Source organism: Bufo bufo, chromosome 4 (genome assembly GCF_905171765.1).
Source record: "Bufo bufo chromosome 4, aBufBuf1.1, whole genome shotgun sequence".
Classification (NCBI taxonomy): Eukaryota; Metazoa; Chordata; class Amphibia; order Anura; family Bufonidae; genus Bufo; species Bufo bufo.
This window is the reverse complement of record NC_053392.1, coordinates 436,424,892-436,447,146: the sequence shown is the minus strand read 5'-3', so window position 1 is coordinate 436,447,146 and position 22,255 is coordinate 436,424,892. Positions and strand designations below refer to the sequence as shown.

General features: G+C 40.0%; 1 protein-coding gene across 8 annotated transcripts in view; it reads left to right on the top strand.

Moving 5' to 3' along the window:
- ARID1B (AT-rich interaction domain 1B) overlaps window positions 1-22,255 on the top strand; it is a 600,716-nt gene that overhangs the window by 435,301 nt on the left and 143,160 nt on the right. For 5 of the 8 annotated variants that reach the window (XM_040429372.1, XM_040429374.1, XM_040429375.1 and 2 more), the window contains 3 exons: window positions 5,363-5,542; window positions 9,268-9,568; window positions 20,590-20,718. In XM_040429372.1, the coding sequence (XP_040285306.1) occupies window positions 5,363-5,542; window positions 9,268-9,568; window positions 20,590-20,718 (610 nt within the window). The remainder of the gene's footprint in view (window positions 1-5,362; window positions 5,543-9,267; window positions 9,569-20,589; window positions 20,719-22,255) is intronic. The other 3 variants (XM_040429373.1, XM_040429377.1, XM_040429376.1) reach the window with 1 other exon arrangement.

Below are 22,255 nucleotides of genomic sequence, written 5' to 3'. Positions count from 1 at the left end.
TTTTGTCTCCTCTCACCAGGATAACTGGGCAAGTTTACTTTCATGGGCAGAATTCTCTTAACCATACAGGAGAGTCTGGTAAAGTCTCACAATTCTCTATTGTGCACAGAGAACACCCATGGGTTCTTTTTCCTAATTCTTCGCTCTCTAAAATTCCAGCAGCCAATTCCACTGTTTCTGACTTTCTACAGATGTGGTCAGAAGCAAAGCCTTCTCTGGGTCTATGCACACAGCAGTAGTTTATGCAAATTTATCATGTGGATTTTTTTTTACGGATTTCTGTGCCTTTCTGCACTGAAATCTGTATGTGTTATTTGTGGGATTTGTAACAGATTTATTTGCCTCAGATCCAGAAGGGTGAAATCGGCACTGAAAATACGTGCAAACAATTGACATTGCAATTGTCCACACCACAGGTCAGTTTCCAAGTGGAAAATTTCCACACCATGTAGATGAGATTTTGAAAATATCATCTACTTACTTGCTACTGTATTACACTGCAGATTTCCCACATGAAAATCTGTACCTAATACACATCATGTGCATATACTATTTATGGAAGGCCATTTCCTGCTTCAAAAGATAAGCTGTTTTTAATTGTAGATTTCCAACTCAGTTTTTGTTAAGAGACAAACTCTGGCTCTCTTCGAAGACTGAGATACTGGCTGAGATAAAATAATCTCATATATTACAAGCTTCACATTCCTACATCCTTGCTGATACCAAATTGTTTTCACATTCCCCTCTTGAAGCCTCTCACTCTCAAACATTATTCTAAAACTCTAGCTGCAGATACTGAGCTCCACTTTGTTTCCCATTTTGAATTTGTGGTAAAGGAGATTCTTGATGTTAAACAAACCAGGGGAAAATTGTAATATATTGTGGACTTCTGAGAGATTCTGGGAACCTGAGAAGTACCATAAGGCTCCCGATCTCATTCGTAAATGTACTCATGTCTGTGAGAAAAAGGGTTTAAAGTTGGGTACTGTCACACTTCTCACCCACTATGTCTCTCGCTGCTGACAGGATGCCATACATCAAATTTGGCTCTAGTAGGTGCTTACTGAATCTACTATGTTACCTGAACACCTAGTTCAGCAACTAACCAGTTGTTAACTCTTTTAGTGCTGAACTATTCAAGGACCCCCCCCCCCCCTTTTCTGTTTGACTGAGCATCCAAATTGATTTTTTAGTTTCTGTATTTGGCTTGATTTGTTTTGCCTTTTTTCCTTGATTTTCTGCTTGGATTGTCATTGTGTATGAACTAAGCCTGCCATGACTTTCTGCTTTATCAACTGTAAATTTTGTCTACTGATTTTTACTACTACAAACTGGTTCTACTTATGTCAACCTTGCTCATGAACTCCAAACCAGTGTTTATGCACTCCATCCGTGGCAGCACAGAGGATTTACTATTTATGTAGATCTCGTATAACTGGCAAAGCCCATTATATTTTAAGGTGGAGATGGAAAGTCAGCGCCTATGCACATCCATTTTCCTGGTGAAAAAGCTGCTCAGACTCCACAAACCTGATTTCTATTCACTGGAAGTGCATGAATAAAATATAAATATTATTTATCTAGTGGTTGCCTACATATTATTAATTGGTTAAAATGGGTTATCTAGAATTTACCACAACCCTGGAAATATGTAAAGGTCCTTCATAGGCAAGTCCTTAAAATTTTTCAATCCAAAAGTAAACTAGTAATGACAAAAGTTCCTCAAGAAATAGTTTTTCTGTTCGATTTCTGATCTGAAAAGCATTATCTCAAAGTCATGGTCATTTTGACCACATTATGTTTGAAACCCTTATATTAGTCTAGCAGATTCATATCTAGCTTGCAATAATAACAAGAAATTCCTTTTCTATAGCCAACCACTTACTGACAGATTTGTTTCATCTCTATTTAAAAAATATTTTTTTCAGCAGCTTCAGTGAATGTTATTACAGTACTTTGCCATAGCTGCTGTTGTTGACCTTTATCTTCTTTATGAAAAAGATGAGTACTGTATTTTTCACTTTATAAGATGTACCTAAATAAGACGCACCTAGGTTTTAGAGGGAAAATTAGAAAAAAATATTTTTCATCAGATCTCCATTCTTCATTAGACCCCCCTCAATCTTCATCAGACCTCAGTTCAGAACCCCCAATCTTTAGGACCTCAGATCCCACTCCCAATCAGACCCCCATATCAGACCGCAATTTGTATCAGACCCACCCAATCAGACCCCCAACCCTCATCAGATCAGACATAAAATAAATAATCTTGCCTCTCCTGCTCTAGACTGCATGCTCTTACGGCATTCACCGCTCCCTGGTCTTCTTCCAGGCCGGCACTGCACTGTGACATGATGTCAGCGTCAGGTCATAGTGGACATCTACATGCAGTACATCCTAATGCTATAAGCAGTCAGAACACAGTGCAGTGCAGGGCCTGGAAGAAACCCTGGGAGCAGTGAGCACAGCAAGTGCTAGCAGTGTTCCTAGTGCCTCCTGAATACTAATGAACAATTCCATGATGTTGCATTGCCTGGCCTATAAGACTCCTCATACCATTTAAGGTGCTCTCAATAAGGAGATATTGTATTCCCCAAAACATAAGACCACTACACCAGCACTGAGGGAAGGGAAGAAAAGGAAGCAGGGTTGCTAATGAGCATTGTTAGTCTCTTACAAAGTCTAACAACCCACACAGACATTACTAATTGCCAATCAGAATGAGATTGTTGTTGAGCAACAAAAACACAGCTGTCAAACACTGATATAAGGTTATGAAACCATACTCTTTCTGTAGAGTGCTTCCCAAAAAGCTTGCTGTGGGGAGTTTGTGAACTTTATTGTGAAACCTTGTACAGTACTTGCAGTGTATATACATGTACAGTTAAAGGGGTTATCAGACTCTTTGGAACTGATTAGTTATCTTCTGAATAGGTCATCAGCATCTGATCAGTATGGGTCCCGAGTGTCAGACCCCCACCTATAAGATGCTGATGAGATCAGTTAAAAAGAGTCAGATAACCCCTTTAACTCATCTTTATGGTATCTGCAAGAAGACAGAATTTATCATTTAACTCCATAACTGTAGTGGGAAGCAGAAGATTTTGTCTAACTAGGCAGTTCCATTACCTCAAAATTAAATAAAAATTACATTCAGTGAAGCTCTCATTGTGGCAGGTGATTACCCTGAAATTAGCTATGGGGTCCAGTGGTTTATGTAGACTACTTTGGAGCCATAGAAAGGAAATGAGCCAAACTTTGAAATGAAATAGCAGGGTGGATAAAAATCTATGATTTAAAAAAAATAATAATAATTTTTGGGATTTAAATCGGATTTTTGGGATTTAAATCAGATTTTTTTTTTAATCTAAAATGCTTTTTGAGGAAAATATATTACCATCCAAAGGTTATTCCATCATGAAATAAAGATTTGTTTTTAATTATGTAGAATAAGGCTGTACGTGGACTCCCATATTGTTGAATGGATTAGGCAGTGGCTGAGGGACAGACAACAGAGGGTTGTAGTCAATAGAGTATATTCAGATCATAGTCTTGTTACCAGTGGGGTACCTCAGGGATCTGTTTTTGGACCCATATTGTTTAATATTTTTATCAGCGAAATTGCAGAAGGCTGCGATGGTAAGATGTGTCTTTTTGCTGATGACACAAAGATTTGTAACAGGGTTGATGTTCCTGGAGGGATATACCAAATGGAAAAGGATTTAGGAAAACTAGAGGAATGGTCAAAAATCTGGCAACTAAAATTTAATGTTGATAAGTGCAAGATAATGCACCTGGGGCGTAAAAACCCAAGAGCAGAATATAAAATCAGTGATACAGTCCTAACCTCAGCATCTGAGGAAAGGGATTTAGGGGTCATTATTTCAGAAGACTTAAAGGTAGACAGAAATGTCATAGAGCAGCAGGAAATGCTAGCAGAATGCTTGGGTGTATAGGGAGAGGCATTACCAATAGAAAGAGGGAGGTGCTCATACCGCTTTACAGAGCACTAGTGAGACCTCATTTGAAATATTGTGCGCAGTACTGGAGACCATATCTCCAGAAGGATATTGATACTTTGGAGAGAGTTCAGAGAAGAGCTACTAAACTAGTACATGGAAAAAGGGGAAAAAGACCCCAGGAGTGCCGAAAGGAGAAGGGGGCGGTGCCCACCCAATGTACCCACAATGACACCCCTGAGAAATAACTCGGCACAAGCTCCCGAGTATAATATCAGAACGGCAAAGAAAATGATGGAGCTCAAGGTGCCAGATAGTAAATGTTGTAAATATAGAATTTTATTATAGCATAGCAAAACATAAAAATTACATACATAAGATGCAGGAGGACAGGGAACAAAAGGGGCAGGGAAAGGGAAGAACCGCGCCACCCTGGGAGGAACACTCCGGTCAGAAATACTTGAATGTATAGGATCAGCGGGATGTATATGGAATAATAACCTACCCGCAGACCAACTATATGTACATAGTAAAGGGTGAGTCGCAAGATAACTGCAAAAACCAAGCACGGGCATGAACAAAAATAAATAAAGGAAAGGCTGTAAGGTGGAAACAGAATAAACACCAGGCCGCACTAGATATAAGCCTAACAGGTAAGTAGACATCCAGATAGGAAGAAACCAGGGGATGGAAATGCAGGTGAGACTCACCAAAGACAGACCCGGAGTGGGTCAACCAGGATGGCGCTACCCCAACGCGTGTTTCGGCGTGCCTTCGTCAAGGCACGCCGAAACGCCCGTTGGGGTAGCGCCAAGGGCTATTCATAGTATTCAGTATATTGGGCAGACTAGATGGGCCAAATGGTTCTTATCTGCCGACACATTCTATGTTTCTATATGTGTAATTTTTTTGGTAAATAAATTCCATTAATCCATTCACAATGTCATGTTCTTCCAGAGGTTTTTGTAAGATTATTGGGCAGTTTCTCTGCCTACAAGAGATTATCACAGATGCTTGGTTTACTTTTGCAGTTCTCAAAACTGAATTTGACTCAGCAGAGATCACATGCCTCTTCTTCACAGCAAAAATGTTATAACATGAACAGAGTTGAGAAAAAGACCTTAATCCTAACTTCTACAAATCTATGAATGCAGAATCAACCTAATCAAACTAATATGAAAAGTTGTTATTCTAAAAATCTTAATCTACTTACATATTATAAGTTATACCAGCAAGAATTGGTCTTTATGTAAAAAGTATGATTTAAATCAAGCCTTACTGACTAGTGATTTAAATCATGATTTAAATCATTTTGATTTAAATCAAATCCACCCTGTGAAATACTAATGGATGTTGCTACTAAATTGTTTCTTATATATTTTTTACCTTGTTTTAAATTATAGGCTACATACCTGGGGTTCAAAGAAACCACCAGCTGTCACAGTTTGGACCTCAGCAGACTGGGCCCTCTATGTCCCCTCATCCATCTCCTGGGGGTCAGATGCATACTGCTATGACCAGCTTTCCACAAGGAAACTCCACTGCCAATTATGGACCACAAATGAACCAGTATGGACCTCAAGGCAAGTTTTAACTTAAAATCTACTTTTCATCCCTGTTGAGGCTTTCTTTTAGCGCTCATTGTTCTCATTGTTCTTATCAAAAGCTAGTTTGATATATAGCAAGACATAGAACATATATTTGCTTGACATCTGTAATGTTACTGGCAGTGGATGGTGCAAGTTTTATTTTTGGTAGAATAATACCTTTACCCTGGTCAGGCCACATAAATTAAATATAATGGTTAGTGTAAGATTTCAGTTTGTTTCAGTCTCTTGGCTAAATAGAAATGGCTTATAAAATATTTGTATTAGCACAGTTAGATGGAGTTAAATGAGCAGTCTCATCTGCAGGGTATCCCGCCTGGGAGAAGCAGTTGGCTGCTGGTTTCTATTTTAATGAATGCCAGCCTGGACCCACATCTACAAGTGTGTGTGGGCACCCGGATTTGGCTTTGTGACACGTCCAGCTGATATGGGCAAGCCAGGCAGCTGCTGGATTCATTGTCTTTAATGTTTTAGGCCATCTGTTTTCTGTCAGAGACCTCACCAGTGAATTACTAATCCATTAGCAAAGCATTGGAAGATGACTGGCCGCCTTATTCCTGGATTTCCCTCTGTGCTATTTCATGTATTTATTTGTCTTTGGCACTAGTTTAGATTAAGATGTTTATTCTGTTACAGTTTTAGACTAGAGACTACAAGCACATTCAGAATAAAACTCAGTGTGGTCAAGTACATTATAATGTGGAAATCATGTGTTTGTTCCCTTTTTACCTATAGAATTATACTCCTGCTAATAGTGTTATGAAAAGCATTGTCTTTGGGACAGTTTTATTTTATGTTTGCATTTTACTCTTTTGGGTCTAAAAATTGTTTTTCAATTGGTCATTTATAAATTTTTTTAGCAGTTTTTGTAACACATGCAGTCTGTTTGCAGGCTTTTTCTGCTGAGTTCCTTCAGCTAACAGCTCATGTGAAAACATATCTCATCTCCTGAAACACTAATCTAAGGCAAACCAAAAAAAAACATACGTTAAAAGATGCCTCAGACTGATACCATAGAGTGCCATTGTAAAAAAATAAAAATAAAATAAAAATAATATATATATATGTGTTAACGTATGTTTTTTTTTTTTTTTTTTTTACCATACTCTGGTGTGCTACGCTTTTGTAACCTTTTTTTTTTTTTCAAAGTATACGTTAAATTAATATTTATATTGCACCATTATTTTATTATTCTTGTATAGCGCTGACATATACAGGGAGTGCAGAATTATTAGGCAAGTTGTATTTTTGAGGATTAATTTTATTATTGAACAACAACCATGTTCTCAATGAACCCAAAAAACTCATTAATATCAAAGCTGAATATTTTTGGAAGTAGTTTTTAGTTTGTTTTTAGTTTTAGCTATTTTAGGCGGATATCTGTGTGTGCAGGTGACTATTACTGTGCATAATTATAGGCAACTTAACAAAAAACAAATATATACCCATTTCAATTATTTATTTTTACCAGTGAAACCAATATAACATCTCAACATTCACAAATATACATTTCTGACATTCAAAAACAAAACAAAAACAAATCAGTGACCAATATAGCCACCTTTCTTTGCAAGGACACTCAAAAGCCTGCCATCCATGGATTCTGTCAGTGTTTTGATCTGTTCACCATCAACATTGCGTGCAGCAGCAACCACAGCCTCCCAGACACTGTTCAGAGAGGTGTACTGTTTTCCCTCCTTGTAAATCTCACTTTTGATGATGGACCACAGGTTCTCAATGGGGTTCAGATCAGGTGAACAAGGAGGCCATGTCATTAGATTTTCTTCTTTTATACCCTTTCTTGCCAGCCACGCTGTGGAGTACTTGGACGCGTGTGATGGAGCATTGTCCTGCATGAAAATCATGTTTTTCTTGAAGGATGCAGACTTCTTCCTGTACCACTGCTTGAAGAAGGTGTCTTCCAGAAACTGGCAGTAGGACTGGGAGTTGAGCTTGACTCCATCCTCAACCCGAAAAGGCCCCACAAGCTCATCTTTGATACCAGCCCAAACCAGTACTCCACCTCCACCTTGCTGGCGTCTGAGTCGGACTGGAGCTCTCTGCCCTTTACCAATCCAGCCACGGGCCCATCCATCTGGCCCATCAAGACTCACTCTCATTTCATCAGTCCATAAAACCTTAGAAAAATCAGTCTTGAGATATTTCTTGGCCCAGTCTTGACGTTTCAGCTTGTGTGTCTTGTTCAGTAGTGGTCGTCTTTCAGCCTTTCTTACCTTGGCCATGTCTCTGAGTATTGCACACCTTGTGCTTTTGGGCACTCCAGTGATGTTGCAGCTCTGAAATATGGCCAAACTGGTGGCAAGTGGCATCTGCACGCTTGACTTTTCTCAGTTCATGGACAGTTATTTTGCGCCTTGGTTTTTCCACACGCTTCTTGCGACCCTGTTGACTATTTTGAATGAAACGCTTGATTGTTCAATGATCACGCTTCAGAAGCTTTGCAATTTTAAGAGTGCTGCATCCCTCTGCAAGATATCTCACTATTTTTGACTTTTCTGAGCCTGTCAAGTCCTTCTTTTGACCCATTTTGCCAAAGGAAAGGAAGTTGCCTAATAATTATGCACACCTAATATAGGGTGTTGATGTCATTAGACAACACCCCTTCTCATTACAGAGATGCACATCACCTAATATGCTTAATTGGTAGTAGGCTTTCGAGCCTCTACAGCTTGGAGTAAGACAACATGCATAAAAAGGATGATGTGGTCAAAATACTCATTTGCTTAATAATTCTGCACTCCCTGTACTGCAGTGCTTCACAGACATAAGCATCAAGCTGTCTCCTAGATTTTATCCAGAAAAAGCTACCTAGCTTTCTAGCCCATGTATAGAAACATGAATTTAGATTTCTGTTGGGTTAGGTTTTAAGACTTGACAGCAAAACCTTTCATCTCCTGTATGTGTCAATCTACCTCTCCCCGAATCTCTAAGTGCAGTGTCTGTCATTATTTGGACAGAATGCCGAGTATCTCTTGCCAGATTCTTGACACAAGCTTATAATAAGAAGTACTTCTTATAAAAAGTTCAAGGTGCATTTTCCTTTCCTAAAATAATAAAATAAATAAAAAGATCAGTGATGGCTTTGATTTGAAATCTGGCATGCTGCTCGGTAGTTCTAGTGAAGTTCAGTAGTAAGTTTTATACAAAAATGAATGTAGGTTAACATACGCCCTCAAGCTTTTTTTTTCTTCGAAAAGCTTTGTGCATTTTTATTATTCCCGATTTTAACCTCTTCAATAAAGTGCTTGAGTACTGTGATTAAGTGATTGATGTCTAGAAATGCTAGCGGGGGGTTCATGCTTCAGGCCGGAGATGCTGCTTCAGCTGCAACAAATTACATGAAAATACCCATTATTTTGCCTATGGCTTTTCAGAGGCTGCCTAAAATCTGTTTTTGTAAAAGGACATTGTAGTGAGCATTGCCTTACAGATGTATTACACAGTTGTTAAAATTGCCCCCGATCCTTTTTTTTTTTACTAGAAGGGTCAAGCCATATTCTTTGATCACTCTTCACTAGCTTTGCTTTCTGTTCTTTTTGAATCAGGTATATGGCCTTTACAGAGAAACCTTATACTGTAAATTTGGTCAGTGTCATCATCCATAAATGTTGCTGTCATTTCTTCTGTTTACATTGTATACGCATGCAGTCAATAAGATTGTTACATCTTTATTATTTAAGGAACGTACTCAAGACCGCCATCATATACTGGAGTACCAAACGCGAACTACAGTGGCCCTGGCCCCGGCATGAATACGAACAGCCAGATGCATGGACATGGACCAAGCAGCTCCATGAACATGGGAAGAATGCCTGGAAGTGCAGTACAGAACAGGCCGTATCCTGTAAACATGGCCAGTATGACTCCCAACTCTCAACAAGGAGGTCCAGGGATGGGTCCACCCATGCCTACTGTGAACCGTAAAGCACAGGAGGCAGCAGCGGCAGTGATGCAGGCAGCTGCTAATTCTGCGCAGAACAGGTATGTTTGGTAAAGCGCTGAGCTTGTAATGCCCATTGCGAATGTCCACTGTATATTCTACCTTAGGTTACGGAACAAAGCTATAGATGTAGACAAAACTGTAAGACGTAACTGAAAATGCTGATACATTTGTCATAATAGTTGAAGCTTGGCACAACTGTGCATTGTGGTCTTCTCTAATTGGGGTTAAATACGTTACATCTTTCAACTTGCTGCTACTATTACTGTTGCTGGGTTAATAGAAAAGCCCTCATCTTGATATTTTAGCATTTAAAATCCCCAGTTATCCTCTTCTCCAACCAACCACAGAATTTAAGGCTACTTTCACACCTGCGGCAGAGTGATCCGGCAAGCAGTTCTGTCGCCGGAACTGCCTGCCGGATCAGGCAATCTGCATGCAAACTGACAGCATTTGTAGACGGATGCGGATCCGTCTCACAAATGCATTGCAAGAACTAATCCGTCTCTCCGTTCGTCATACGGACAACGGATCAGTTTATATTTTTTTTCACATTTTTACCGGATCCGGCATTCAGTTATTTTTAATGCCGGATCCAGCACTAATACATTTCAATGTAAATTAATGCCGGATCCGGCATTCTGGCAACTGATCCAGAATTTTGGACGGAGAGAATACCGCAGCATGCTGCAGTATTTCCTCTGTCCAAAACGCCGTTCAGTGACTGAACTGAAGACATCCTGATGCATCCTGAATGGATTTCTCTCCATTCAGAATGCATGGGGATGAAACTGATGAGTTATTTTCCGGTATTGAGCCCCTATGACGGAACTCAGTGCCGGAAAAGAAAAACGCTAGTGTGAAAGTACCCTACGCTGCATTTGACAGCAGCATGTGGTTGGTAGATAAAATATAGTTAGAGGAGAAGGGGAGGCCTCTAAAGTTTTACATCCCGCAGCTCCTAGGTTCCCCGTCTCTGTGAGCAAAGATGAACAGTAGATTTTCAAACTGTAGTTACGAATTGCAACAAACCTTTTTGTGATACTGACTGATATTTAACAGGTTATGTCACCTGGAACTATGGAACTTGTGATAATTTACTCAGCTACATGTAAATGACAAATACAACTCCCATGACTAATTATCAGCTAATATTTTTTGTAGTTGAATGTATTCTACCTTAAAGAAATGTTTAATGAGAAAACAATTTGCATCACAGATGAAAAAAGACCCTTTGTGGAATTGGCTCCTTAAATGGAGTCTGTCAGCAGTTTTGGTCAAGCTAAGGCAGGGTTCACATATGCACTTTAACCCCTAAACACCCAGCGCCATACATGTACGGCGCTGGGCGCATGTTTAAAGCTGGCGCCCGCTCCTTCCTGCTGCGGGCGCCATAGCCATGGGTGGCCGCCTGCTTCTTCTAGCAGACACCCGCGGCTAATGTCCGCAACTGGCAATAATGCCGATCGTGGACATTTAAACCCTCAGATGCTGTGGTCAATCCTGGCCACGGGATCTGAGCGCGGAGGAGTCAGAGCGTGAATGCAGCAGCCCCTGTCTTTTTGAATGACAGGAAGCTGCTGCTTAGTATTTCCTATGGAGCCCTTGCCTGTAATAGGGCTCCATAGGAAAGTAGTGAAATCATCATAGATTCCAATGCTAGTGCATTGAAGTCTATGATCATAGCAATCAGATGATTGCATGTTATAGTTCCCACAGTATAAAAATATATTCCCCATACGGTAAACAGCAAAACTGAAAAAAGCGTCTAAATGGCCGATTCACAGTTTTTGGTTGCTTCATTTTCTACAAAAAAATTAAAAAGTAAGTGATCAAAAAATCATACACACCCAGAATGGTATCAATGAAAAGTTCAGTTCGCCCCGCAAAAAATAAGCCCCCATACAGCTCCGTACACATAATTACAAAAAAGTTATAGGGGTCAAAATATGGCGCCAAAAAATAAAACCCACTTTTTAATTTTTTTAGCACTATCAAGACACAAGAAAAAATACACACATAAGTTATTGCCTGATTCGTACTGACCTGTATAATAAAGGGAACTGGTCAGTTTTATCGCACATCGAACTTCGTAAATAAAAAATCTGTAAAACTGTGGTGGAATAGTTTTGTTTTTATTTTTTTTTATTTCACCTCATTTGGAATATTAAATTGTAGCGTTGGAAAGTCCGACTTGGTCTGCAAAAAACAAGCCCTTAAATGGCTATGTGAACAGAAAAATAAAAAAGTTATGGCTCTGGAAAGGCAGGGAGCGCAAAACAAAAACGCTAAAGAAATAAAAAACCTTTGGGCATTAAAGGGTTAAACTCGGGCGGAGGAACAGACTGCCGGAATTCACCGTATCCGGCATACATGCTGGACAAAAAAATACTACATGCAGCATCTGAACATGGAGGAACAAACTGCCGGAGTTCAAAGTGCATATGTGAAGACAACGGAGAGACTGATCCGAAATTTCAATGCATTTGTCAGATGGATCCGGATCAGTCTAGCTTGTAAGTGCACATACAGATGTGGCCAAATTTCAGTTCAGAAAGCTGTACTATAAGAGACTTCAAACTCTTCAACTGTCCAGTCAAATGGGGTCTGAATGTTAAGAGCTAATTCACCCTTTAAAATTGGCTTCATTGAACATAGTGCTTAAAAAAAAAATATAACCTTTAGCAATCCACTAACTTTCTATTATTGTCTCTTTCCGGTGGCAAATTTCCCTTTCCCATTCATGACCACATAAGAGTAACTGTCATGGTATTTTTAGGTAATTTTAAAGAGCTTATATATAATCAGAAAATTGGTCTGCTTTCTTCAAAAAAACGTGCCACCCCATGAGCTGTGTGGAATAGTAGGCTGTTTCTTAATTGGAACTCATGCACTCTGTTTAGACACACAGTAAAATCTGTATTTGCATTTATTCTTAAAGGGGTTGTCCACACCTTTTATATTGATGGCCTATCTTCAATATCTGAGCATCAGGGTTACAACATCATGCACGCCTTCTGATCAGTTGTTCCAAAGTAACTCTGGTGCCAGAAATATACAGCTCCAGTCTGTTTAGCAGACTTTGCTGGTTACTGCAGCATTGCTCCCATTGGGAGCAATGCTGCACTAATCAGCTCTGTCCACTACACAATGAATGGAGCGGGGTGACAACTAGACAACCTGTTTAAGCCATAATCATAATCTGAGAGAATTTTTTTGCCCAATTGTTTTATGTAGGGGCTTTATTTCTTGTTGGATGAGGTGACTGTTTGATTGGTACTATTTTGGGGGGGGGGGGGGGGGGCATACGCCTTTTTGATCGCTTGGTGTTGCACTTTTGTGCTCTTAGGTGACAAAACAATGATTGTTTTAGCACAGTTTTTATTAGGGGGTGGATCATGTAATATTTTTTTTATAGAGACAGTCGTTGCAGCAATACCCAATATGTTTGGTTTTATTTTATTTTTTCTATTTATTTTTTTACTTGAAACTTTATTTTTTTTATTATGAAAAACACTTTTTTCCTTTTTTTTTCTTTTTCATTTTTGTCCCACTCTGGGACTTCAACTTCTAATCCCCTCTGCAATGCATTACAATACATCCTGTATTGTAATACATTGCATGTCAGCTTATATGCTAACAGCCTGCCGGTGAGACCCAGCCTAAGGGGCTGGATCTCACAGGCTTCTGTAGAAGGCAAGCCCCGATGCCTATGGAAGGCATCACGCAGCCATCGGGTGCCCATCACTGCAGCACAGGAACCCGATGGAGATGCGGAGGGCACCCGTACCCTCCTCAAACTCTCTGCATGCCAAGGTTAGCTTTGACCATGACATACAAGGGATTAATACACCGGACTGCCGGGTCCGTGCCACTGATCAGGCGGGCGCAGCTCCTGCACCCGCCCGATCAGCCCGCTGTATATGTACAGCTCTGGTCCTTAAGTCACGTCCACCAGCGCCGTACATGTACGGAGCAGGTCCTTAAGGGGTTAAAAGGCAGGAAAGCATCCACCTTATAAAAGTAATCCAGCTCTCATTGCTGCTGTATTCTCCTTGCTGTTTACCTACTTGCTGTGCAGTAGCAAGTAAGTATAATTATTGCTCCTGCTGTCTCACTTCAATGAAGACAGCTCCTTCCTGTTCACCTGGTGATACATAATCAGAATGGCAAAGTCGATAGACACCTCCAAAGTAACCTTTACCTGAAAGTGAGACAAGAGAATTACAACATCCTACAAAGCTTACACCTCCCTCAATGAAACATGCAAACATGCATCCTTTTTCTAGAGGACCAGAATGTCTTACTTGTCTTAGGCCTCTTTCACACGGGCGTGTGCGCCCCGTGGTCGTGCTGCGGCCCGCAAAATGCGGGCCACAATGCACGAGCACAGTCCGTGGGACAGCCGCAGCGGATCGCGGACCCATTCATTTTAATGGGTCCGCGATCCGGCCGTTACGCAAAAAGATAGGACATGTTCTATCTTTTTGCGGAACGGAAGTACGGGACGAAACCCCACGGAAGCACTCTGTAGTGCTTCCGTAGGGTTTGGTTCCGCACCATTCCGCATCTCCGGATTTGCGGACCCCATGAAATGAATGGGTCCGCATCCGTGATGCGGAATGCCCACAGAACGGAACCCGTGTATTGCGGATCCGCAAATGCGGTCCGCAATACGGCAACGGGGCGCACACGCCCGTGTGAAAGAGCCCTTACCTGGTTGACTCTCCTTGTGGGGTGCTCTTTATCATAAGGGATATGAAAAAATAAGTATGAGTATTGTATGCTAGGCGACACTACTCTTGGTTTCTAGGAAGAGTATATGCAAATCACATATCTTAATTCGCTGGCATGAGAAAAGATTAGCATTCTTTTCTGTTTTGGAAGAAAAGATAATTTGAATGTCTTTCCCAGAAAGCTAAAGGTTTGCAAATTAGCTTGCCTAAGAGAAAAAAAAGAAGAAAAGATGGGATATCCTATCTAATACCAGAAGAAGTAAGATATGCGATTCACGATATACTCTTTGTAGAAACCAGTTGTGTCACCAGGCATAGCAGGGTCATTGCCTGGTTTACAATACTGTGCACACGTTCGCTACATACCATGGGTTCTGATGAAAAAGAGTACCCCATAGACAACGCATATATGTTGAGAAACGCACATTTCTGTACTAGTCTCTCTCTCCTCTCTGTCTCTCAATGGTTTTCAGCCCGAACCAAATTTTTCAAAAAATTCTGCAAACTTCAAGCAAAACTAATTTTGTTTTGTATAAATTGTCATCAGCCGATAATCTGCCTGTATGAAAGGTGCGGGAAAATCATTGTTCCTGTGCAGTAGACCGTTTTGTTAAAACAACAATCTCCTGCTCTAGAACAATGATTTTTTTGGGGGGGACAACCGGTCACTGTATTGATCACTTGTCCCCATACAGCAGAAGTGATTGCTGCAAATGCAGCTCTTATTTCTGCTGGTGATCTGACAGATATCGGGAGTGTCTGCTTCATTCCCAATAATCTGCAAGATCATATATAGGTATAAAGGGACCCTTAGTCTATTGTGCATGTAGCCATTATGTGGGGAAGAGGTAATTCCGTTTGAAACCTGCACTAGAGCAAATTCTTAGGTCTAAGGTCTGTCACATAATCGCCTGCTGAAAGTTTACCTTACCCTATATAAATACCATAGTAACAATATTACCTTTCATCGTTTTTAGGATTTTGTATTGGCTTTGATATGTTATGGTGCAGCTACGTCAGCGCCTGTAAATTGCACACACAAAAGATTTCAGATAATTGGTTTCCACTGGCAGAGAGAGCTTAAGTCATTTGGGTGTCACTGTTGGCCATAGTGTTCTCATACAAGTTTGCTTAAAGCAACATTTTGGTCAGTTTGTCATCAATACATGTTTATGCCACTGCAAATAATTTTCATTAGATCTTAACTGTAGAGGATACATCCATTTATGTTGTCTTCTGGAACATGAAAGCAGGTCGTCCAAGTTTTCAAGTTATCCTTTATCCACAGGACAGGGGATAATTAACTGATCATTGGGGGTCAAACTGCAGGGATCCACACCTATACTGAGAACAAGGGTCCTTTTAACCCATCCTGGTGGAGCGGCAGGGCTTGGCTATTTCCACAGTTCTATAGAACATGAATGTAGTGCCAGGGTGCATGCTTGTCCTGCTGCTCCATTAAGAAGAAGAACGGGACACCGTTCTCAGAATCAATGGGATCCCAGCAGTCATTTAGTTATCCCCTAACCTGTGTACAGTGGATAACTTGAAAACATTACACAACCCTTTAAAATCTTGCACCCTGTTACCACTATAGCATTCTTATTATTTGACGATTATGCTCGCGTAAAAAAAAAAAAAGGTTTTACTACCACCCCAATTCCAAAAAAACTGTGTAAAATATAAATAAGATCACATCAGATGTTGAAAGTGAGACATTTTACCACGTCATGAAAAAAGTCATTAAAAGGGTCTATTCACACGTCAGTATTTTTACCTTTCCAGATAAACGTTCCTTTTTTTTTTGTGGATCCGTTTCTCAGTACAACCTTCAGTTTTTTTTACTAAAGTGCTTCCGAATCCGTTCCGTGTTTCCGTTATTCAGGTTTTTTTTGTTTGTTTTTTTCCATCCATTTTCCTTTCAACGGATCCGCAAAATCAGATGACATTCGGATGGTTTTGTGCATGTCATCCACATTTATGCGGACCCGAAAAACGGACAGAAAGTAGGACAAGCTTAATTTTTTTCAGGATCTGCATACTCGAAAATAGGAAAACGGAGCGGATTCCGTGATTCGGACAGCACTATGTTTGGTGTCCGCATTTTTGCAGAGGCAATTGAAATTAATGGATCCGAAAAAAAATTCCGATTTAAATCGGAACGAAAACGGAGTGTCATAACGGACGTGTGAATGGACCCTAATAAGTTAATGGAAGCAACACATCTTAAAAAGTTGTGACCGGCAAAAAAAAGGGTGGAAAAGTATGTGGTACTAATAAACAGCTGAAGGAGCAATTTGCTACTAAGTCACATGACTCGGTATAAAAAGAGCATGTTAGAGAGGTAGAGATAAGCAGAGGTTCACCAAGCTGTGGAAATCTGTAAATTCTGTCAATAAGTTTAAGAAAAATGTTCCTCAGTATATTATTGAGAACACTTTGACTATCCCACCATCTACAATACACATATATCATCATCAAAAGATTCAGAGAATTTAGAGAAATCCATATACACAAAGGACAACGCTGACAGTCAGTATTGGATGCTTGTGATCTACGTCCCTTAGACTGCACTGCATTAAAAGCAGACATGATTCTGTAATGGAAATCACTGCATGGGCTCAGGAACCATATGTCAACAGGATCCAAAAACACCACCATCTTACCTGGGCTAGAGCTCTTTAAAATGGGCTGGAGAAAAATGGAAAACGGTTCTGTGGTCAGATGAATCAAAATTCGAAATTATGTTTGGAAACTATGTCCTGCGGATTCGAGAAGAGAGGGACCATCCTGCTTCTGTACAAAAACCTACATTACTGATAGTATAGGGTTGAATTAGTGCTTATGATGTGGCCAGCTTACGCATGTGAACAACATATGCTCCCATACAGATGTCTCTTTCAGGGAAGGCCTTTCATATTTCATCAAAACTATGCAAACCACATACTGTATCTATCACAACAGTATGGCTTCACAGTAGAAGGGTCCGGATGCTGAACTGGCCTCCCTACCAACATTGAAAAGATAGCAATTCCAGCACATGGAGATTATAGGTAAAATATCTTCTTTACTGGAAAAATTTAAATAATTCATGTGCAACATAGGCAAATAGGATGTCATGTATTTTTCATTAGATAATGTGAGCGGCATACTGACTAAAATGTTTGTTTTTATCTAATATACAAGAGGTTAAACCCTATGTTTCTGTTCGTGAATTAATTTCCCTGTGAGTGTATCACATCACAGCCCATGTGATGGGGGGATTATCTTAAATTAGGGGGGATTTCAAAGGGATTTCATGTCATGAATAAGGACTAGGTGTAGTCTTAAACGTGTAGACTTTGTCCATGGGGATCCATTTGCCCGTGTTGCACATTCATTTTAACTTTTTTTTTATTTTTTATAAAGAAGACATTTTACTTTTAATCTCCCAGTGCTGAAGTTGCTATATTTTCTATGTTAGACTGGACTTGCTTCACCTGACTCCAAGCACGGAGGCTGGCATCGAGGTGGTGAACTGATTGCTCCTGTGTTTTGTCTTAGTGCTGAACTGGCCTCCCTGCATGCCAGACCTTTCACCAAAATAAAACATTTGGTGCATTTTGAAAGTAAAAATCTGGCAAAGAAGACCCAGAACTGTTGAGCAGCTGGAAACCTACATCAGACAAGAATGTGACAAAATTCCTCTCCCAAAACTCAAGTAATTGGTCTCCTCACTTCCCCGATGTTTACAGACTGTTAAAAGAAGAGAGTGTGCTACACAATGGTAGATATGGCCCTGTCCCAACTTTTTTGAGATGTGTTGCTGCCATCAAGTTCAAAATGAGTTAGTTATTTTTTTTAATGAAAGGGTAAAATGTCTCATTTTTAGTATCTGTTAGGTATAAACAGCTAAGTTGTTTTATTTCAGATTCTTAAAAAAAGCAACAAAAAAGCTAGCATAAAGGATGAATTTTATGCTGTTCAGATTGAATGCCACAGGCCTGCTCATGGCTTAGCTCCAAGGAATGGTTCCAAATCACCAGCGGACACCCGCCGTAGCTCCAAGCATGTCCCTTCTTGGCGTGGTTGTGGCTTTAAACTGCGAGCCCACGAACTGCAATGGGCAAACACCATGTGGCCACCAGTGAAATTTTGGCTTGGTGTCTGCGCCAAAATTCCCCCAGCAAATTTCAACATGTGAATGACCCCAAACTGTAAAGGTTTCAGCAAAACCCCAAAATATTGGATATATTTATTATGGTGTGGTATGCAACCTCCTGAAACATTAATCCTGTTGCTTGTGAGCATGCTCTTAGAGTTTACTCTCAGCCATCAACAGCACTGAGAAAGATCATTAGACGTGAGTACTAGGCTCACTGTCCCAGTTACCAATCTACTGGGAATTCTGGGAAGTGCAGTCTCCCTACTATAATTTTCTGTTTTAAAAGGACCCAGCAGTAATCTTTTATAACTAACTACCAAAGTACTTTGAATTCATTGAACTTAGGATTTAAAATGTTAATATTCATCGATGACTTACTCGTCTGATATATTAGGACAGCTTCAATGGGCAAAAGTATAACAACATTGTTAAAGGGAATAGGTCACAAGCAAATTCACTATTAAACTAGGCACAATGCCGTGTAGACCTATAGAACTTGCTCAGCTGAATCTTATGTTACCTTTCACTTAGTACTTTTAATCCATATACAAAAGTGCAGTTAAAGGGGTTGTGTGAGGAAAGGGCATCAATATCAGACCAGCGGGGGTCTGACTTCTGGCATTTATATCAAGCGCTACTTCCTCTTCAAAGTTTATCTGCAAGTCATCTCCTTTGTAGCAGCAAGCAGCGTAATTACAACTGCTTATCCCATTCAGTTGTAATAGCTTTGTGCCACACGGGTAAAACTGCACAAGTGCCACGGCCCCTTTAAAAAGCTGATTGGCAGGGGTGCTGGGAGTTGGACCCCCACCAATCTGATATTGATGACCTATCCTGATGATCACGATTACTTCATTACACACCCATTTTAAGTGCACTGAGGGCAGGTCCAAGCCACTCTGTGTAACCCTCTTCCTTCTGCATAGTCATTTCGTTGGAGCTGGCCTAGGAAGCCGAAGGAGCAAGGTGCACAGAATGGCTTGGGCACACCCTTGGAGTCCTTAACTGCTCATTTGCATATTAATTACAAGTACTTTTTCTACAAAATTACCGTAAGCAATGGATTACCAAGTGAAAGGTGTCATTACATTCAGCACAGCTAGCCCTACAAGCCATTGTGCCTGGTGTAAAGTGGACCTGTCTCCACAAAATCCAATGCAATCTGAAAGCACCATGTTATAGAGCAGAAGAAGCTGAGCAAGCTTTGTGTGAAAAGATTCAGTAAAGCCTGTAATTTATACATTTATATCTTTTTCCTTTTTCCATTTCCTGTGAACAGCAATCTGTAGAGGGCGGAGGGGATTATCAATGAGTAATGTGAATAATGGGCCCTTTACACGGGCCGACAGTTAAACAGATTATCGCTAACGAGTGTTACTAGTAACGCTCGTTAGCGATGATCTGGCAGTGTAAATGCACCACCGATTAACCGAAGAACGAGCATTTTGTATTTTTAATTGTATTACAAATGTGCAGCACAAAAGATGATTGTTTCCCAGTGACAGATTGTGCTGTGTAAACACGATCTGCTGCCGGTAAACGACGAGTCAGTATGCGGAAGAGCAATGGTATTAACGGTCGCTCCTGCCCATAGTCTGGAGGAGCTGGAGACGATCGGTGCATGTTAAATGCAGTGGTCTCCTCCACTAGTAATAAGCAGATTGTCGGAAAGGAACACTTCCTTCCTGACAGTCTGCTAGATCGTTGTCCCGTGTAAAGCGGCCTTAAGTGTACATAGAAAGCTGTCAGTCACTGATAACCCCTCCCTCCTGTACCGATAGCTGTTCACAGGAGGAGAAAAAAGCAAAGATATAAATGTATAAATTATAGGTTTTACTAAATCTTTTCCCACAAAACAGTACATCTCCTCCTGCTCTACAACATTGTGTGTTCAGATTACATTGTGGTTTGTGGTGACAGTTCCTCTTTAACAGTAAATTTCCTGGTGGCAGGTTCTCTTTAAAATACTGGATCACTAAGAGTTCTACATCAGTCCATCTTAGGAATCCCTAAAAACTGAAATGTATTTTTAAATATTCTGTTAGCACTTCCTGTCAAGCTTTCCTAATATAACGTTTCTTGTCTGATTATTCTCTCATGGATATTTTTGCTGGTAGATGTTAATTGGCTTATGTCATTAAAGTGCATATCCAAAGTAGCCTGTTCTTTTATCCTGCTTTAGGCCACCATACATTAGGTCGCCTGCTTATCCCAGCCAGTCTGGGGCTGGCGGACGCCCCATGTTTTCCTCACAACATCCCAACTATGGCAACTCTCAGGTTCCAATGATGCATCAACCTGATCAGTACGGGTAGGTAGCACTGTCCTTGCTTTGGGACCCTGGCCATTAGTTTTTGTTATGTTTTTGTTCTTTTATTTTTTTAGCTGTTTGTGTACTGACTCTGTGCTTAATCTTTGCCTTTTTGTGGCATGTATTCCCTGCCATGGTGTGTTTGCTATTATTGGAAGTTTCACAACAGCTATAAAAGTCTTAACACCCGCAAGTTGTGCTGTTACTAATCTGGATGATGGGAAGTGCATGTCTATTAGGCATTGCCACTACATTCTGCATGGCTCATGGTCTTTCTACCCTTCATGCCTGCAAGGGTGGCTGTGATGGTCCCTCATTTCACATGTTTCCTTTTGTGATTGTCATATTGTATGTTTTTGTCTGAGAAAAGTGCTTTGTGACTTACATGGTTATCATGAATGCAATGTTTTCTGCATTGGTTACTCAGAACTGACTTCCTCAAGAAAGGTGTCTTTGACCTTGAATTTCTACATAGCACAGTGTTCTTCAACTCTTTATGCTTTTAAAGAGCACAATGGTCTTGTCTTTTTCCTAGAACGACTAGAAATGCTTTTTGTATTTGTTGCTTCTCCTCAAGTCATTGTATGTGGTTTGTCAGTTTTTGACTTCTTTAGGTCACATTGTCATCATTGATGGGGATTAAGGCGATGAAGAGAAAACACTTATTTAGCCTTTTATTTCGGGGTCACAGAACACTGGACATAAAGTAGAAAATTGTGCATTACGTGTTATTATATAAAGAGCAAGTAACATTTTTGGATTTAGTTTAAAATGTTGATATTAAGGGATCTGTGGTACAAACGGGCCATCTTATAGCCAGTTCTTGCTTTCACTTGCTTTCCAAGTATTATATATATACATGTGTATATATCTAATCAGAAAAATAAATTTCATGTGATTAACTAACATCTTGCGTGACTAGTAGTATTACTGTGTTTTGGTGGTTCTCACTGGTAGAGATAGAGGTAGCGAAATTGAGGGGGCTCTGGCATTTTCTGCCCCTAGGTTTATTTCGTAAAGAGGATAAATGTGATGGGTCCTCTTTTGTTTAATAATTATATGACACATTATTGAAGCTTGGTAAATGGTAATAGATTTATGTGGAAGCAATTTGCAATTTACTTATTTGTTATATTCCTTTTTAACTTACACATTCTTATATTTAAAGAATGAGCATAGAAAAGCTATTTAATCTAATGAAAAGCTTTTACACATAGGAAGTTCAAGCTCTTTTGTTAACTCTTGCAACGCTATCATATGAGCAAAACTATCTTACTTTGTTGCATTTAAATTTTTTTCTTATTTTTTTATTTTTTTGTTATAATAATTAAGAACTATTGTTCTTTTATCATTACAAAAAAATTACAAAGAAGCATACTTTAGAATGTCATCAAACATTCCAGGTGCCGGTTTGCATCATTGTGCTTCAATGTTTCCATAGAGTCTTAAATGAGAAGAACCCTATTGTAGTATGACTGCCATTTAGCATTTCTGAAGGCGGAAAGCATAGGGTTCACACTGTACATGTTTTTGTGGA